We start from the raw sequence: 18,593 nt of genomic DNA, 5'->3' as shown, positions 1-18,593 counted from the left end.
TCTCACCATGCAACTCACTTGATTTACCAGTCTTTGACTTCCCAAATTCTGGAATTAAAGGTGTAAGTTTGTACCTCCTAGCTGGTCATTGTAAGCCCTCCCCCATCCATTTTTTTCTTTCCCCTCTGTAGCCCTGGCTGTCTGAGAACTAGCTCTGTAGATCAGGCTGGCTTCAAACTCAAATCACCTAATTCTGCCTCCCAGGTGCTCCACATCTGGCCATTCCATTATTTGGGAAATAGTTTTCCATGGTACTTGTTTAGACTGATTTTTTAATTAATTTGTATTTTCTTGTCTATAATTGAAGTATTCTTCGTCAGTTATAAGCTCTGGTTGCCCAAAAAATCCTAAAGAAAAGAGCAGTGGATATAAAAAGAAAAAAATGTAGTATTTTCCAAGTCTTGGATAGTAGGGTGCATGTTTCTAGAAAAACCAGGTGGCTTCTGGAATATGAGGTGACTGGGCATGGTAGCATATTTACCATTCTAGTCTGTGGGACCTGTTAAATGAAGGAGACAAAAATCTCATTAAATAGCAACTTTATTCAGAGCATTTATACTCTGAATAATTTATACTCTGAGGGTGAAGAGAAACCATATGAGTAAAGTTCTCATGAGTTCAAGCTGTATAAGATCACAAGACTGCTAACCAGTGTGGATAGTTTACACATTTAATCGAGTAACAACAATAATGAGTAAACTGTTTAGCTGCACTTGGGAGGAGCAGGAGAACCCATTCTAAGAAACTGAGGTCATAAGAAGCACTCAGAATCTCACACAGTTCCATTCGTTGACCACGTTCCAGGAGTAGCTTATGTTCATGGTCACAGAATAAAATTGGAGATGGATATTACCGTTGCCTAATTAGGTACATTTTTACTGTAAAGTTGAGACATTTTGATGATCTTGATCATTCTTCCACCTCACATGTTCTAGGATTACAGGCATGTGCCATCATGTAAACCTAGGCATTGAAGTGTGTAATTCCAGTATTCCTACTCAACTTTGGGAGGTGGAGACAGGAGAGCCCTTGGCAGGTCTTAGGCCAACTAGTCTGTTTTATGCATTGGTAAAACAAACCAAACAAGGTGGAAAGGAAGCACTAATACCTGACATTGCAGTGTGTTTTAGGCTTGGTTAGTCAACTTAATCAGACCTTGTCTCAAAAAGTAACACAGGGTGGGCATGTGGTGCAGATCTTTAATCCCTGCACTCTTGAGTCAAAGGCAGTCTGATTTTGTGAGTTTGAGGCCAGCTTGGTCTACACAGTCCCAGGTCAGCCAGAACTACTTAGAGAGCATGGATCTGGGTTGGAGGGTGGAGGGCTTGAGAGGGTAAAGTGCTTACCTAGTTAGCTCTGTGTGAGATGCTGGATTTAGTTTGCAAACTGGGTGTAGTAATACATCCCCATAGACTTAGGATGCATAGTAAGATCCTGTCACCAAAAAGCAGGCTTGTGAGAGAACACAGCAGGTAAAAGCACTTGCTGCCAACCTTGAAGACCTTTATTTTTTATTTTAGACTTATTTATTTTATGTATGTGAATACACTGTAGCTATCTTCAGACACACCAGAAGAGGGCATCGATCCCATTACAGATGGTTGTGAGCCACCATTTTTTGCTGGGACCTCTGGAAAAGCAGTCAGTGCTCCTAACCGCCTATCCATCTCTAGCCGGAAGACCTTCTTTAAATCCCTGGAATTCAAATAGTTGAAGGAGAGAACAACCTTACACCAACTGTTCTCTGACTTCCACTCACGGTGGCCTGAACCCACAGTGCATTAAATGCATAAATGAAGGAGACAAAACAACTGGTGCAACAGCACACGTGAGCTAATTTCAGTGCTTGAGAAGCAGAGGCAGGTGGTTCTCTGTAGGTTCAAGGTCAGCTTGGTCTGTAGTAGAGTTCCAAGATAGTCATATGGCGAGACCCTATTTTTTTTTTTTTTTTAAAGATTTATTTATTGTATGTATGTGAGAACACTGTCACTGTCTTCAGACTCACCAGAAGAGGGCATCGGATGTGCATTATAGATGGTTGTGAGCCAGCATGTGGTGGCTGGGAATTAAACTCAGGACCTCTGGAAGAGCAGTCAGTGCTCTTAACCACTGAGCCATCTCTCCAGCCCCAGAGACCCTATTTCAAAAGAAACAGAAACAATAAACTTGAGAAAGCAGGATATCAGTTAAAAAATATGAATATGGGTTGGGGATTTAGCTCAGTGGTAGAGCACTTGCCTAGCAAGCGCAAGGCCCTGGGTTCGGTCCCCAGGTCCGAAAAAAAGAATTTAAAGGAAAAAAAAAACCAAAAAAAAAAAAACCATGAATATTCTCTCTTTTCATTTCAGATGGAAATCCTATGACACAGACAATTTGGGTGATATCTGCAGGAAAGAGCTTTAAACATTACAGGTGATTTAAACATTTCCTTAATTGTGTTCTGTTAATGTACTCGTATGTGTATTGCATGTGGAAGTCAGTACAGCTTTGGTTGGTTCTCTCCTGACCATGTGGATTCAGTGATTGAACTCAGGTTGTTAGGTTTGACGACAGGCATCCTTACCCGCCCAACCATCGTTCAGCCCAAGGTTAACTTTCTCTTAAAGAAGACAAATACAATTTAACCACACTAGATCACAGATCAGATAATCTTGTTTAGTCAGTAAAGTGCTTGCCACAAAAACTTGAGGATGTAAATTCTAATCCCAGCACCCCATGAAAGGCTGGCTGTGGTGGGTGTACGTGTAGCCCAGCTCTCTAGGTCTGCTGGCCAGCTTGTGTAGCCAGTTAGTGAGTTCAGTGAAATGGTGAGCCAGGCGTGGTGGTGTATGCCTTTAAAATCTCAGTACTTAGGTATCAGAGGCAGGCAGATTTCTTAGAGTTCAGAGGCCAGCCTGGTGTATATAGTGAGTTTTAGGCCAGCCTGGGCTTTATATAATCAGACCCTGTCTCAAAGCAGAACAGAACAAACCAAAAATAAAATGGAAGGCTAGCACGATAGCAGACTTAATGACCCAAGTTGGAGTCCTCCACACTTGGGACCAACGTGGTAGAAGGAGCAAGAAGCAAATTTACAAGTTGTCTTCTGACTTCATGCTTTCTGCGCATGTGAACACACACACACACACACACACACACACACACACACACACACACGTGCACAGAGAGAGAAGAAAGGCTTCCTAAATAAACAAACAAGTGTAATTAAAAAGCAAGGTGGTGGGGTTGGGGATTTAGCTCAGTGGTAGAGCGCTTGCCTAGGAAGCGCAAGGCCCTGAGTTCAGTCCCCAGCTCCGAAAAAAAGAACCAAAAAAAAAAGCAAGGTGGGAGCTGGTTATGGTGGTATACACCCAGAGTTTAATCCCAGACTTTGAGAGGCAGAAGTAGGCAGATCTCAGAATTTAAGGCCAGCCTGTTCTGCAGAATGAGACCCTATCTCAAAAAATAAAAGTAAAGGGTTTTATATTCCTGCAGACTGGCTATGTGTTCAGTATATATTTTCCTGTACTCTTTATTATTTATTTATTGTTTTGTAGAGGCAGGTTTCTCTGTGTAGCCCTTGCTTTCTGGAACTCACTCCGTATATCCAGCTGGCCTCAAACTCAGATACACTTGCCTCTGCCTCCCTAATGCTAGCTAGGATTAAAGGTATGCACGATGTTTATTTTTATTTTATGTGCATTAGTATTTGACTGCATATGTGTCTGTGAGGGTGTTGGATTTCCTAGAACTGGAGTTATAGGCAGATGTGAGCTGCCATGTAGGTGCTAGGAATTGAACCATGGTCTTTTGGGAGAATAACCTGTGCTCTTAACTACTGAGTCATTGCTTCAGTCCCGCCATAGCTACAGCTTTAGGGTTACCTTCAACTTGTACAGCTAACTGTGAAGAAAAAATTTCCCCCCTGAAGGACTCTGGGGGAAAAGGGACAAATCCATTGGAATTTTGGAGTCCTTTGAAAAACACATTTGTTTATTTATTGTATATGGCTGTATGTGAGTGCTTCTTGTGTAGAAGTCAGGGAACAACTTGAGTCACTTTTTTATCTCCTACTCTTTTTTTTGGTTCTTTTTTTCGGAGCTGGGGACCGAACCCAGGGCCTTGCACTTCCTAGGCAAGCGCTCTACCACTGAACTAAATCCCCAACCCCTTTATCTCCTACCCTTTTGGGACCAGATTTGAATGAATTTCAGGCTTGGAGGCAGTAAGTGCTTTTACCTGGTGAGCAGTCTTCGCCATCTGTGGAGTCCTTGCCATGGGGAAGATATTCTTGCATTTTAATGCTGGCCTTTTTGTTTATCATTTCTGCCTCTTGGTGAAAGGATTTCCCTTGATAAGCATAGTCCAGGGAGGAGCTAGGGGTTCTGAATGAAACTAGAATTGAGAGAGGCAGCTGGGTGGGTGGTGCCTGTCTTAAATTCAGTGCTTAGAGGCAGAGGCAGGAGAGTTCAGCCAGAGCTACACCGAGAGCTGGCTTGGGGGAATAAAAGAATTAAGATAGGCTATAGTGGGAACAGGGCTAGGGCTTTGTTATTTTGATTGTTGAATGATTTCTTTAATTGTTCATAGAGAGATAGTAATACTTTTTTTCCTCTCTCTTAGAAGACAAAAAACACTAATGCATTTGAGAAAACGATAAAAGTTGGGGGGAGGAGGAGAAAAAGCAACTGCTTTCCTGATCTGCTACTTGACTGGATGTTAAGATGTCCGTGGACATGAACAGCCAAGGGTCTGACAGCAATGAAGAGGACTATGACCCAAACTGTGAGGAAGAGGAAGAAGAGGAAGAGGACCCTGGGGACATAGAGGACTACTATGTGGGAGTAGCCAGTGATGTGGAGCAGCAGGGGGCTGATGCTTTTGATCCCGAAGAGTATCAATTCACTTGCTTGACCTATAAGGAGTCTGAGGGCGCCCTCCATGAGCATATGACCAGCTTAGCCTCTGCCTTAAAGGTGAGTAGTGCTGCCAGTTCAAATGTAACCTCTCAGGTGAATTGAAGAAAATCTCTTGTTAATCACTCTTACATACTGATTGAATGGTCTTGTAGCTTGAAACCCAAAGCTTATGTGTATCACATCATTTGGATATTTTGTCACATTTACTTGTTTTAAAATACAACCGTGTTCAGGGTAAAAAGGTATAGAATAAATTTAAGATCAGAAGTATATATTGCCCAGTTCAGAAGGAAGGTCTATGAATCTTGACGAGATGATGTATATCTGAACCACTGTCTTTTCTACAACTATTTGATAAAATGTTGGTAAAAATATCCAGAGCCCCTGCTTTGCCCTTGGATCAGTGCCTCCGGCTGAGAGCTCACTGATTTCAGGTGTACTGGTGCTTAACTATTTTGAAAGTTTTCATAAAAACAGTTCTCAGAGCTTATAATTGGGGGAATCAGTATAAAAATTTAAAAAGTGACTGACTCGGTTGTTCTAAAAGAGGTGTTGGGGCTTTGTTTTGTTTATCACTTCGACCCACATCCTTTTTGAATCTTAATGTCTCAGGCCGGTTATTGCCTTTTGGATCCTAGCATGTTTTTAAATGTTTAGACATTTTTTCAGCATGCTTTCTTTGAAAGAAGTTCACCAAAATCTGAAAATGAGAGAACATTTATCTTTAAGATAGATAAGAGAGAAGATGAGAGAGCTTTGTTGACTTCGAGTCATGAATTACCTTGTTGGTTTTACTGGACTGCACTGAAGGTCAGTGGGGCTCAGCAGGTAGAGGCCCTGGCCTTGAACACAGCCTGATCACCTCAGGTCACTCTCTGGAGCCCAGAGAAAGGTGGAAGGAGAGCTGTCCTCTGTTTCCAAGTGTATTGTGTTGTACTGGCTCCTCCACCCCAAATAATGCCAAACTGCAGGTCGGAAGGAATGATTGGCACGTCTGTAATCCTGCACTGGAGAGGTGGCAGGAGAAAGATCACAATAAATTCAAGGTCCCAGGTTTACAGTGTGCTCAAAGCTGGCTGATGCTGTCTATACAAGACTGTCTTAAAAAATACCAACGGGGGCTGGGGATTTAGCTCAGTGGTAGAGCCCTTACCTAGGAAGCGCAAGGCCCTGGGTTCGGTCCCCAGCTCCGAAAAAAAAGAAAAAAGAAAAAAAAAAAAAAAAACCAACGAACCAAAGAAAACAAGACATGCCAACCAAATCTTTTTATAGTTATTTAAATGGAAATACCAATGTGTATCATGTATGAATTTCTAGAAAAGATTGTTGTGTATAATGTCTGGTACCAGCCTAAAAGTCTTATGGGCCTGTGCATGGTCCTGCAGGCCTTTAATTCCAGCACTTGGGAGGTAGAGGGAGGATCAGTTCATTATTACCCTAAACTCTACATACTTGGTCTGAAGCCAGCATGGGATATATACAGTCCCGACCAGCATTTCCCTGGTCATCAAAAGTCCTACAAAGTTGGGTGTACACACCCCAAGCAGTTGTTTCTGAGTTCAAGGCCAACCAAGGTTACAAAGTGAGACCCTATCACAAAAAAAATCCTGTCAAACCCCACATGCCTGTATATTGTTTGGCCACAAGTGTGGTCTCAACCAGTGCCCTGGGGGCTCTCAAGGAGAGTCACTCAGTGAAAAGCACAAGCAATAGTCCAGGATAATAGTGAGCCTGAGAACAGAAAAGGTAATAATAATGTCAAGGGAAGGCTTGCAGAGGGCTGACCATATGTCACTTTCAAAAGGAACATAGCAAAATAGTTATATATAACAAACTCATTGTGTTATAGTTTACATATATATATGTTTTATGTGCGCGTACACACACACCACAAATGTTAAAAACAATATGGGGGGGTTGGGGATTTAGCTCAGTGGTAGAGCGCTTGCCTAGCAAGTGCAAGGCCCTGGGTTCGGTCCCCAGCTCCGGAAAAGGAAAAAAAAAAAAAAAAAACCAAACCAACATGGGTAGGATTGGTGTTTGAGCCACTCACCAACGTCGGCACAGTTTGGAAACTTGAGAATTTGGAGAGTTTGAAAAGGACTTAAAAGTCCTTCGCATAAATGGGAGCTTCCTAACCCTCGTCAAAGAAACTATCTAGTATCAATCCACAAACCTGACACTTCCTTTTCTAATTTCTTTTTTTAAGACAGTTTCCCTGTTTAGCCCTGGATGTCCTGGAACTTGCCCTGTAAACTAGGCTATCCTCAAACTCAAAGACATCCTCCTGCCTTTGTCTCCCAAGGGCCAAATTAAAAGCATGTGCCACCACCACTGGGTTTATTTTTTAAAGATGACTGATGTGTGCGTGTGTGCGTGCGTGCGTGTGAGTGGTATATTCATGTGACTGCAGGTGGCTGAGGCCAGAGGTGTTGGAGATGGAGTTACAGGTGGTTGTTAGCCGTCCCACATGAGTCCTGGGCACTGAGCTTGGATCCTCTGCAAGAACACTGAAAGCTCTTAACCACCCACTGAGCAGCTGTCCAGCTCTTAACATCCTCCCTTCCTTTTTTTTTTTTTTTTTAGGTTTATTCATTTATTATATATAAGTACACTGTAGCAGTCTTCAGATACACCAGAAGAGAGCATCGGATCTCTTTACAGATGGTTGTGAGCCACCATGTAGTTGCTGGGAATGGAACTCAGGACCTCTGGAAGAGTAGTGGGGTGCTCTTAACCACTGAGCCATCTCTCCCCTCCCTTCCCATTTATCTTTCTCTTGTCTTTTTTTTTTTTTCTTTAATAGTTTTGGTTTTTTGTTTTTTGAAATAGGGTCTCTGTGGAATTTGATATGTAGACTAGGCTGGCCTTGAAGCTGCCTGGGTGTTTTGTTTGTTTTTGTTTTGAGACAGAGTTGCTATGAAATTCAGCCAGGCTTTGCCCTCCAAATCCTCTTGTCTGTCTCTGAGATGGGAGATTAGAGGTATTTCCTACTACTCCAGCTTTCCTTCCTCCCGAACCCCCCCAGCATACTCCCCCCCCCCCGTGTGTGTGTGTGTGTGTGTGTGTGTGTGTGTGTGTGTGTGTGTTTGTGTGTTCGTGTGTTCGTGCACGCGTGTGTGTTGGATGATGTACTTCAGCCTTCTAACAGCTTTATGTTTTGATTCTTTTGTGCATTTGGGTATCATCTCTTACACTTTTTAAAAAAAGATTTATTTTATATATATGAGCACACTGTACCTATATTCAGACACCAGGAGAGGGCATCGGATCCCATTATAGATGGTTGTGAGCCACCATGTGGTCGCTGGGAATTGAACTCAGGACCTCTGGAAGAGCAGTCAGTGCTCTTAACCACTGAGCCATCTCTCCAGCTCCCTCTTAAACTTTTGATTGCCAGGTCGTGGCCATGCTTGCAGTCAGAATATTGCAGTCACAGTAGCTACTAGATAGTTTCTTGAATACTTGTGGGTTTTCTGGCTTGTTGAGCAGTGGTTGCTGCTTTTTTTGTGGGAGTTGGATTTTCTAGTCTTTGCTGTGTAACCTCCGAAATTATCAGGGAAAGAATTGTTCTGCCTTTATGACCAAGAAAAGAAGGAACAAGAAAGAGCAAGGAACAGAATTGAGAATGAAGAGATGGAGAGTTGAAACAGACTACAAAGGTTAAGGAGGAAGTGAGAGGAGAATGAGTCACCAAAGCATAGCTGTTGGTAGACACATTTTCATTATTCTCTTCTACAGTTCCCCAACAAGCATGTTAGTGTCTTCTTTTTTTCTTCTTCCTGGTTCTGTGCAAGAGAGGTTGAGGCTCACCTGTCATGTCTATAGAGGCACTGTTTCAAGTGATTCTAGCAGGGCTGGAGAGGTAGCTGAGTAGGTAAGAACACTGACTGCTCTTCCAGAGGACCTGGGGTTCAATTCTCAACACCCAAATGGTCGATCACAACTGTAATTCCAGTTCTAAGGGATCTGATACTGTCACACAGACATACATACTGGTAAAATAACAATGCACACAAAATAAAATAAAAATTAATAAATTGCTGTGATGGCTTATGTTGTTAATCCTAGAACAAGGGCAACAGAGAAAGGGGGGATTCTCTGAGTTCATGAGGCCAACCTGGTCTACAGTGAGTTCCAGGACAACCAAGCTACACAGACTTCTGTCTTGAAGCAAATCGTAAAAAAAGAATCAGGTGGTTTTAGAACAAGGTAAGAGGTTGGCGAGAGGTCGCAATAAAGACGGTTTGGTATTACCTGCGCTCGCAGCACTTGTGAGGGGTGGAGGTGACTACTTAGTTGCAGGCCACCTTGGGACGCATGAGACCCTGTCTTTTAAAATAGAAAACAAGCAAAACAGTGTTTACAGTAGTGCAGAGGGAGGGAGCAAAGGATAAGGAAGAGGTGCTGGCTGGGTGTGGTGCCCATGTCCTCACCACGACCATGACCAGTGTCCTCACCATTGTCTGCACTCTTCTGGGACATATTGGGACATATACCTGTTTCTGTGATTTAGATACTGCTTGGTTCGTAGAAAACCTTAGATGTATAATTTAAAATGAACAGTTTTCTGTGAACAAAAACTAAATATCTGCTTTACTTGTTAAGATGAGCTGCAATTTTAAAAAAGACAACAGAAACAAAAGACGAGCTTTGTTAAAGACTAAGGTTTAAAAAATGTTTTAAATATTCTGGGATTTGAGATCTTTTTTAAATTGCATGGTCAGGCATGGTGATAGATGCTTCTCGGGAGGCAGAGAGGCAGGCCAATCTTTGTGTGTTCTAGGCCAGTCAGGTATACAAAGTGATTTCTAATTCATCCAGGTCTGCATAGTGAGACCTATTTCAAAAAATTACACTTATTTTCTTGTGTGTGTGCATGCCATGGGGTCAGTACCTGTAGAGATAAAGGACTTTAGGGGAAGTCAGTGATCTCCTACCATGTGGGTCACAGAGATCAAACTAGACCCTCAGACTGAAAGGCCAGTGCCTTTATCCAGTGAGTCAAATCACCAACCTAGAATTTGAAGTCTTTGGGATACTGAGCTTTTAGTTATAGCAGGGTTCTGATGTTAGAGTGTAACTTTATATATCTTCTGACAGAAGTCTAATAGTAAGATAACTTATAAGAGTGGAAGGCAGGACTGGAGAGAAGGCTCAGTAGTTAAGAGCACTGCCTGTTCTTCTAGAGGTCCTGAGTTCCAATTCCCAACAACCACATTGTGACTCACAACCATCTGTAATGGGATCTGATGCCCTCTACTGGTGTATCTGGAGACAGCAGCAGTACTCACATTAAAACAAAGAAGTAGAAGGTGAAACTGGTTGTGTTGGCAAATTGAAAGTCAATTATAAAGAAAATCAAGTTTAAGGCCAGCCAGTCTACATAGTGAGACCTTGTGTTTTAAAAAAAGGGGGTGGATAAAATTCAATGTTAGAGCTCTTGGCTACCATCCACAGGGATCTGGGTTCTGTACCTTGTGCTGCAAAAAAATAAGACGCCATGAAAACCTAATCAAGAGCTAAGAATGGAGAGAACAAAGAAAATGTTTGTTCCTAAATGACAATATAGACAGTCAAACACTAGAGGTTGTTGTGGGGGATGAGACTGAACTCTACATTGTAAAAATGGAAGGGAGAACATCTTGTATGCATAAGTATTTTTTAGTGATCATGTAATAATACTTAAAGGAAGATTGCTCTGGGCTCAAGAGCAAGCTGACCTCTGAGTTTGAGGTCAGCCTGGTCTGTGAGACTCTAGTGTAGTTAGAGCTAAACAAGGGAGAGAACTTGTCTCAAAAAAAAAAAAAAAAAAACCAAAAAGGAAAATTACTTTTGCTACTATATCTTTTACCTGTGAGTGTATGTTCCTGCGACTGTACCTCTGTGTGTACAAATTAAGAGGCAGGAGGACAGCTTGGATGTTGTTTCTCAGATCCATTTTTGTTTTGAGACAGGTTTCCTGCTTGGTCTGGACCTTGACAAGTAGGCTAGACTAGCTGGCCAGTGAGCCCTGGGACTCTTGTCACTTCACAGCAAAAATCGCTTTTTCCCTGTCTCTTGTGAGTGTGGTGGTGTGCGCGTGAATGCACACGGGGGTGGAAGTACCTGCGTTCATGTGGACGTGTGTGTGGGCTTTAGGTTGTGAGGTGGCATCCTCAATCATTTTCCTCCTTATTTTGCAGTTACTGATCTGGGGGAGGTTTTCAGGTACCATGGTATGCGTGTGCAGATCAGGGATAACCTGATTTCCTTTCACCAGTTCTGGGAGCTGACCTCAGGTCATCAGTCTTAGTGGCAAGCATATTTACCCACTGAACCTTCTTACTGACTCTCAACCTCATAATTTAAATTTCTAATTTTTTTTAATCCATGTGGCAGTGAACACCTTTAATCCTAGCACTCAGGAGGCAGAGGCAGGTGGATCTGAGAGTTCTACACCAGCCTGGACTACGGAGTGAGTTCCAGGACAGCCAGGGGTACACAGAAACCCTGTCTAGAAAAAAAAAGTATATGGGTGTTTTGCCAGCATGTATGTCTGTGTACTACTTGTAAGGCCCCAGGTGCTCACAGCAGCCAGAAGAGGGTGCTGCCTCCCCTGGAACTAGAGTTACAGATGCCTGTCCATACTGGTGCAGAGAAGCACTGAAAAACAGCTGGTACTCTGATTAAGAGCCATCTCTCGGGGTTGGGGATTTAGCTCATGGTAGAGCGCTTGCCTAGGAAGCGCAAGGCCCTGGGTTCGGTCCCCAGCTCCGAAAAAAAAGAACCCCCCCCCCCAAAAAAAAAAGCCATCTCTCTAGCTGCTTATTTTTAATTTTTAAAAATTACGGGGTTGGGGATTTAGCTCAGTGGTAGAGCGCTTGCCTAGCAAGCACAAGGCCCTGGGTTTGGTCCCCTGCTCCGAAAAAAAAGAAAAGAAAAAAAAATTACATGTGTTTGTATGTGAGCATATGTGCATGCACATTCCACAGCACTCATGTGAAAGAAGACATTATGGGAGGAGTTTGTTTCTCCTGTAGGGTCCCTGGGATTACACTCAGGTCATGAGGTTTATCAACAAGTGATCGCACCTATTGAGCAGTCTCACAGGCCACCACCTCCTTTTCTTTCTGGTTGGTTGGTTGGTTGGTTGAGACAGGGTCTCTGCATACACCTGACTGTACAGAAACTCAGAGTCTCCCTACCTCTGCCTTCTGAGTGCTGAGATTAAAGGTGTGTGTCATCATGTTCAGCCACTGTTAATTATTTGAGGCAGGTACTCAGTAAATATGGGTTTCTTGATTCTGTTAGACTGGCTAGCTGGCTAGCTAAAGGGATCCTTCTGTCTCTGTTTCAGCACAATGATTTTAAGTATGCAACTTTTACTTGGCTCTAAGGATCAAATTTTAAGTCCTCAAGCCTGCAAGGCAATCACTTTTTTTTTTTTTTTTTAATTCTTTTTTTTTGGACCTGGGGACTGAACCCAGGGCCTTGCACTTGCTAGGCAAGTGCTCTACCACTGAGCTAAATCCCCAACCCCAGGCAATCACTTTATAGAACTGTAGCTGTATTGGTGTGTGCGTGTGTGCGTTCGTGCATGTACATGAAATGTGTGCATGTAGAGGCCAGAAGCCAACCTTAGGTTTTCCTCAGGTGCTGAACACTGCATTTATTAAGACAGTGTCTCAGATTGGTATGGGGTTCACCAAGTAGGCTAGACTGGCTGGCCAGTGAGCCCCAGGATCTACTTATTTCTGCCTTCCTGGGGCTAGGATTTCAAGTCTTTCTACTGCACCTGGCTTTATTTATTTATTTATTTATTTTCAAGATTGATTTATTTGGGGCTGGAGAGATGGCTCAGTGGTTAAGAGCACTGACTGCTCTTTCAGGGGTCCTGAATTCATTTCCCAGCAACCACATGGTGGCTCGCAATCATCTGTAATGAGATCTGATGCCCTCCTTTTTAAAGATTTATTGTATGTGTGTGAGTACACTGTCTCTGTCTTCAGACACACCAGAAGAAGGCAGGCATTAAATCCCATTACAGACGGTTGTGAGCCACATATATGATATGATACGATATGATATGATATACGTGTATAATATAATAAAATACTGTTGTTCTTCTGGAGGATCTTAGTTTGACTCCCAGAATCCGTATCGGGTTATGAATGGATGGATGGGTGGATGGATGGGTGGATGGATGGGTGGATGGATGGGTGGATGGGTGGATGGGTGGATGGATGGGTGGATGGATGGGTGGATGGATGGGTGGATGGATGGGTGGATGGGTGGATGGGTGGAGTGGTGTATGTCTGCAGTAGGTGTTTGTCTGGTGCCCTCCAAGACCGGAAGACAGCATTGGATACCATGAAATTGGAGTTACAGTTGTGACTTGACATGGGTACTGGGAACTGAACCCAGATCCTGGAAGAGCAGATAATGCTTTTATCTGTGGAGCCATGTCTCTAGCCTTATGATAGCTTTTTATTAGTCAAGAATTTTGTCATTTAGTACTTAACTGTTCTATGAGACTCTTTAAAAGCTTTTCATGTTCGTGTCTGTGTATGCTTATGTGAGTATTGTATGCATGTGTGTACAGGTACCCACTAAGGGTAGAGAGCTAGTGAGCTGCCTGACAGATGTGCTGGGATCTGAACTCTGGTCCTCATGATTGATTACTAAGTACTTTCTAGGGCCCAGCCATCTTCCCAGCACCCCTACCTTCCTTTGTTTGAGACAGGATCTCATATAGTACAGACTCAGATTTGCTATGTATCTCAGATTTCCTGATTCTCTGCTTCTTTCCTGAATGCTGAAAATAGAGCTGTGTAACACCATACAGGCTGTTCATGAGACGCTTGAAATATTTGCTAAGTTTGTTCAGGAAAAGATGCTCAACCTTGGCCTAGCCAGAAACAGGCCCAGTCAGGGATATGATGGATGATGATGGTGAATTGCAAAATACACCTCCTCTCCTTTGTGTTCTCCTCTTAGCATCGTGTTCAAGGTATGATCAGAGAAGCAGATATTCAGGGCCCATCCACCTGCTGTAGGGGGAAGAGAAATGGTCTACTTTACATTGTCTAGTCTTAGTCCAGGAACCAGGAACCATGGTGTACTATGTGGATTTAGTACTGAGGCAGGAGAGCCTTAAAAGTGAGGCAGAAAGGAATTAGTAAGATGACTCAGTAGGTAAAGGTGCTTAGTGCCAAGTCAGATGGTCTGAGGTTTATTTCCCCAGAACCCCCTGGGAAGAACTGTACTCACAAAAATGAACACATATGTACAAACTAAATGATTAAGTGAATGTAATAAAAATTTTTTTTTTTTTGGTTCTATTTTTCGGAGCTGGGGACCGAACCCAGGGCCTTCCGCTTCCTAGTCAAGCGCTCTACCACTGAGCTAAATCCCCAACCCCATAAAATTTTTTTAAATGAGGTAGAAGACATTCAGACCCCACTGCAGTGAGAATGGAGGGAAGAAGATTGCCTTCTGTGCAAGCTTGAGAATGTATGATATGCAGGGAGAACGGTGGGCTGTTGTGAAGTGTTCTTGTTACTGGGGTGAAGGAATGAACTTTGAAAGCTTCAGGGCTTGAGTGTCAGGGAAGTGTATTGCTCACTTGTCAGGCCTTGGGAGGAGAATCAAGCTAGTTACTAGAGTATTTAGAGTTCTTCATGGGTTATTGAAGGCAGCAGAGCTGGCAAAGTGTTTCCTAGATTCCCTCACCCTCTTGCTTGAAGTTACTTTAAAGTCTAGTTTTTGGTATTGAGAATATAGGCAAATATGTTACACTCTTCCACTTTTCCCTCCTGTTTGCGGGTAAATGGTGAGTTTTTGGTGCTTCTGACTTTATATGCAGAAGTATTTATACTGTTGTGTTAAAAATAACCTGGTTCTTCTATACTTTTGTCAGTCCTATTGGTTAATATTCTTTAACACAAAATAATTTAGTTTTTCTTAGGTGGCATCAGATACATGTGTAATATCTGAAGACTTACTAAGTTGACTTTTTTAAAATTCTGGTAGAGTTGAGTTTTAAGACCATTATATTTCTGTTATCTACATACTCATTTCTTCCATTTTTCTTGTTGTTGCTCATGGGGAATGTTTTCAGATTGAGCCTGGTAATACCAAATGTTTCTACAGAGAGCCTTCTGAATTCTGCTGTGACTTGATACCAGGTTTCTTTTAATGCTTGTGTTTTAGTACATACTGGAATAAATTCTGTGTTTCAGATAGACGGCCAGCATGCTGATGTATTTGTATGGCTTTAAGCTGGAAATCGTGTGTTTTACTAATATATTTTTTTTTAAGATTTATTCATTTATTATATATAAGTACACTGTAGCTGTCTTCAGATACACCAGAAGAGGGCATCGAATCTCTTTACAGATGGTTGTGAGCCACCATGTGGTTGCTGGGAATTGAACTTAGGACCTCTGGAAGAGTAGTCAGGTGCTCTTAACCACCGAGCCATCTCTCCAGCCCCCTAATATATTTATTTTTAAAGGGAGATTAGAAATGTGGGGTTGGGGATTTAGCTCAGTGGTAGAGCGCTTGCCTAGCAAGTGCAAGGCCCTGGGTTCGGTCCCCAGCTCCAAAAAAAAAAAGAAATGTGAAAAACAACACTGGGATTTACCTAAACTGGTTGAAAATTATTACCTTCTTGACACCTTAGAAAGGGTATTGTAATTGTTGTGTACTTGGCATCACAGACCACTGTGTTCATCACCCTTCAGAAAAGAAGCTCTCCTCCCCATCCCATTGTGAGGTAGCTTCCTGCATTAGCCTAACAGCCTTAGAAACTCTAAGCTGTGTGAACAAAAATGAAATTTCATATTCTGATCTTGAACTTGTTTGAATACAAAATCTTACTTTTAGGGTATTCGTGTGTGATTGTGTAAGTTTCTTAACTTGTTATTCCCCCATATATATATTACTTTATATTCTTGTGCATATATATTACTTTACTGAAGTATTTAGTGCCTGCTGTGTCGGGGACTCTGCCAGAGTAGCTGTGAGCGGAGCAGATGAAACCCTGTGGGCATTTCACTCTAGGAATGGCTGCACACATGCAGCGTGTCAGGGCATTCTTTTCTTTCTTAGCACACATATTTCAACTCTGCCCTTACAGCTACTCTGTTCCCGTGAAGCCTGTTATCTTGTTCTTGAACTATAATCTGCTTCAACTTTCCCCGTGGACATTTGCGTGAGGGCTTGTGTGTTAGTTTTTAAGAGACTGGTGTATTACTTTGAGCATCTTTATGGATATAGTCTATGTCTCTTAGGCTTTGTCCACAGCCCGGATGACGAGTCATAGGATTGGGTTCTTTTTTTTTTTTTTTTTTTTTTTTGGTTCTTTTTTTCGGAGCTGGGGACCGAACCCAGGGCCTTGCACTTCCTAGGTAAGCGCTGTACCACTGAGCTAAATCCCCAGCCCCAGGATTGGGTTCTTTTGGCATTTAATATAATGTGAGCCTAGTCAAGTCCCTCAAAACTGCTAAGCTTCAGTGTGTAATGCCTCATTCACACCATTAAATGTGATTGTGGCATAAAATGCTTGGCACGTAAGTGTTGTAATAGACATTGTTTCCTCGTCAGTGGGGTGAGAATGGAGCAGTGAGCATGTTTGCATGTGACTGGTTCCTTAAAAATGCATCCTCCCAGATGGGCTGGGGTGGCACAAGCCTTTAATCCCTACACTCAGATCTCAGCCTGGTCTACAGAGATCCAGGGCAGTAAGGGTTACACAGAGAAACCCTTGTCTCCAAAAAAACAAACCAAAGCAAAACAAACAAGCATTCTCGGGATTGTTCATGTTGGGGTTCTGTGGGGGGTCTTACCAGGAAGTCCCTGGCGTGCATGTGGTATTAGGGAGGTTGTGTACTTTGGTTTCTTTTACTTTGACCTAGAACCCTTCCTACCTTCTCCTTCAGCTCATTAAAACAAAAGTAAAAACAAGTGAATTTTCAGTAGGGGTCAGGAAAGGACAGAGGGAAGAGTGGGTTGTTCTCAGTGCTTCTGGTCTACAGCTGTGCTGTTTGGTCTGCTTCTGTTAACACCATTATCTAACAAAATACTTAGTGGATTTGGTGATCTTTGTTACCAAAGACACTACTTAATTTTCTTCTGGCTTTTGTTCCTGTGTTTCTGATTAGCTCTTTGTTCCCACCTTTGTCTTTGTCTCTATTAATCTAAGAAAAACTGGGAGACTTGAGTTTTCCATCCAAAAGGAGGAAGAAATAGGAACGAGTGAACAAAGTGGGGAATCAAAAGCAAGACTCTGCTCCTGCCACTTCTGAGCTGTGTCTTCCGAGAGTCATTACTTAAACTGCATGAAAACATGGAATTTGTTTCTTTTCTTTGGAGTATCATAAATTTTTATAAACACACATTTTCACAGTGATAACCCTGAGTTTTCCAGTCTTAGTAGAGAAGTACAAATGGGATAAGAATTTGTTTGGAAAAGAACAGAGCTGGCTGGGAACAAAATGTCTCTACCTAGAAGCATTGGCTAGCAGTTTTTTTTTTTTTTTGGTTTTTTTTTTTTTGTTGTTGTTGTTGTTTTCTTTTTTTCGGAGCTGGGGACGGAACCCAGGGCCTTGTGCTTTCTAGGCAAGTGCTCTACCACTGAGCTAAATCCCCAACCCCGGCTAGCAGTTTCTTTATGCCTTTCTCTCCCCTCCTCCCCTCCCCTGCTTTCATTTTTAAAAATGTATTTATTTACTTACTTACTTAGTATGCATGGGGCAGGGCACGGTGCTCATGGAAGTCAGTGGACAACTTGTAAGAATCAGGTCTCTATGAATTCACCTCATTAGACTTAGTAGCAGGGGCCTTTACCAGTGGAACTATCTTGTCCAGTTTTTTTTCCTCCTAAATTGGTCTTTTTTTTCATGGCAGTCGTCCTATAGCAGCGGCTTCCTAAGTGTTAGGATTATAGGCATGAGGCTCCTGGGTGTGTGCATAGAGGCCAAAGACTGGTATTAGGTAATGTCTTCTACTATTGCATCTCACTAGGTCTCTCTTAGGGTTTCTGTTGCAACAGTGAAATGCCATGACCAGAATGCAAGTTGGGAATGAAAGGGTTTATTTACTGGCTTATGTTTCCACATTGTAGTACATCATTGAAGGAAGCCAGGGAAGGAACCTGATCAGACAGGCAAGAGTCTGAAGGCAGGAGCTGATCCTGAGGCCATGAAGGGTGCTGCTTACTGGCTTGCTCCACCTACTTTGTTAGAGAAGGACTATCAATCAGCCCAGGGATGGTACCACCCACAGTGGGCTGGGCCCTCCCCCATCAGTCACAAATTAACAGAATGCCTTATATGCCTATCTTAAGGAGACATTTTCTTAATTGAGGTTCCTTCCTTTCAGGTGACTTTAGCTTGGGTCAAGTTGACATAAAACTATTCAGCACAGTCTCGTTATGTAGCTAGCCCTAGCTGACCTAGAATTCACTATGTAGATCACGGCCTCCTGTGTCTCCCAAATTCCCTTAACTTTTGAGCCCTTTGTTACCACTGAACTGATGAGCAAGCACTCAGGACTGCTTGTCTGTCTTTCTGTCCTCCAGCACTGGGGCTCCAGACAATGTGCCCCCTTCCTGTCCTTCAAAGGGTGCTGAGGATTTGAGTTAATGTCCTTACATTTGCACTGTAAGACCTTTACCTAGCAAGCCATCTTCTCCAGTCCCTTCTCTCTATG

At 42.7% G+C, this 18,593-nt stretch overlaps 1 protein-coding gene across 23 annotated transcripts in view; it reads left to right on the top strand.

Annotated features, from left to right (window-relative positions):
* Arih2 (ariadne RBR E3 ubiquitin protein ligase 2) overlaps nt 1–18,593 on the top strand; it is a 58,902-nt gene that overhangs the window by 2,210 nt on the left and 38,099 nt on the right. For 13 of the 23 annotated variants that reach the window (XR_015626692.1, XR_015626693.1, XR_015626695.1 and 10 more), the window contains 2 exon segments: nt 2,349–2,412; nt 4,603–4,955. Coding sequence is in view for 4 of the 23 variants with exons in the window: in NM_001012275.2 (NP_001012275.1) it covers nt 4,704–4,955 (252 nt within the window). In the remaining 19 variants the exon portion in view is untranslated. 23 annotated transcript variants of the gene reach the window in all.

Source organism: Rattus norvegicus, chromosome 8, assembly GCF_021556685.1.
Source record: "Rattus norvegicus strain SHRSP/BbbUtx chromosome 8, alternate assembly SHRSP_T2T, whole genome shotgun sequence".
NCBI lineage: Eukaryota > Metazoa > Chordata > Mammalia > Rodentia > Muridae > Rattus > Rattus norvegicus.
The sequence above is the reverse complement of the archived record's forward strand: the minus strand, read 5'-3'. Positions and strand labels throughout refer to the sequence as shown.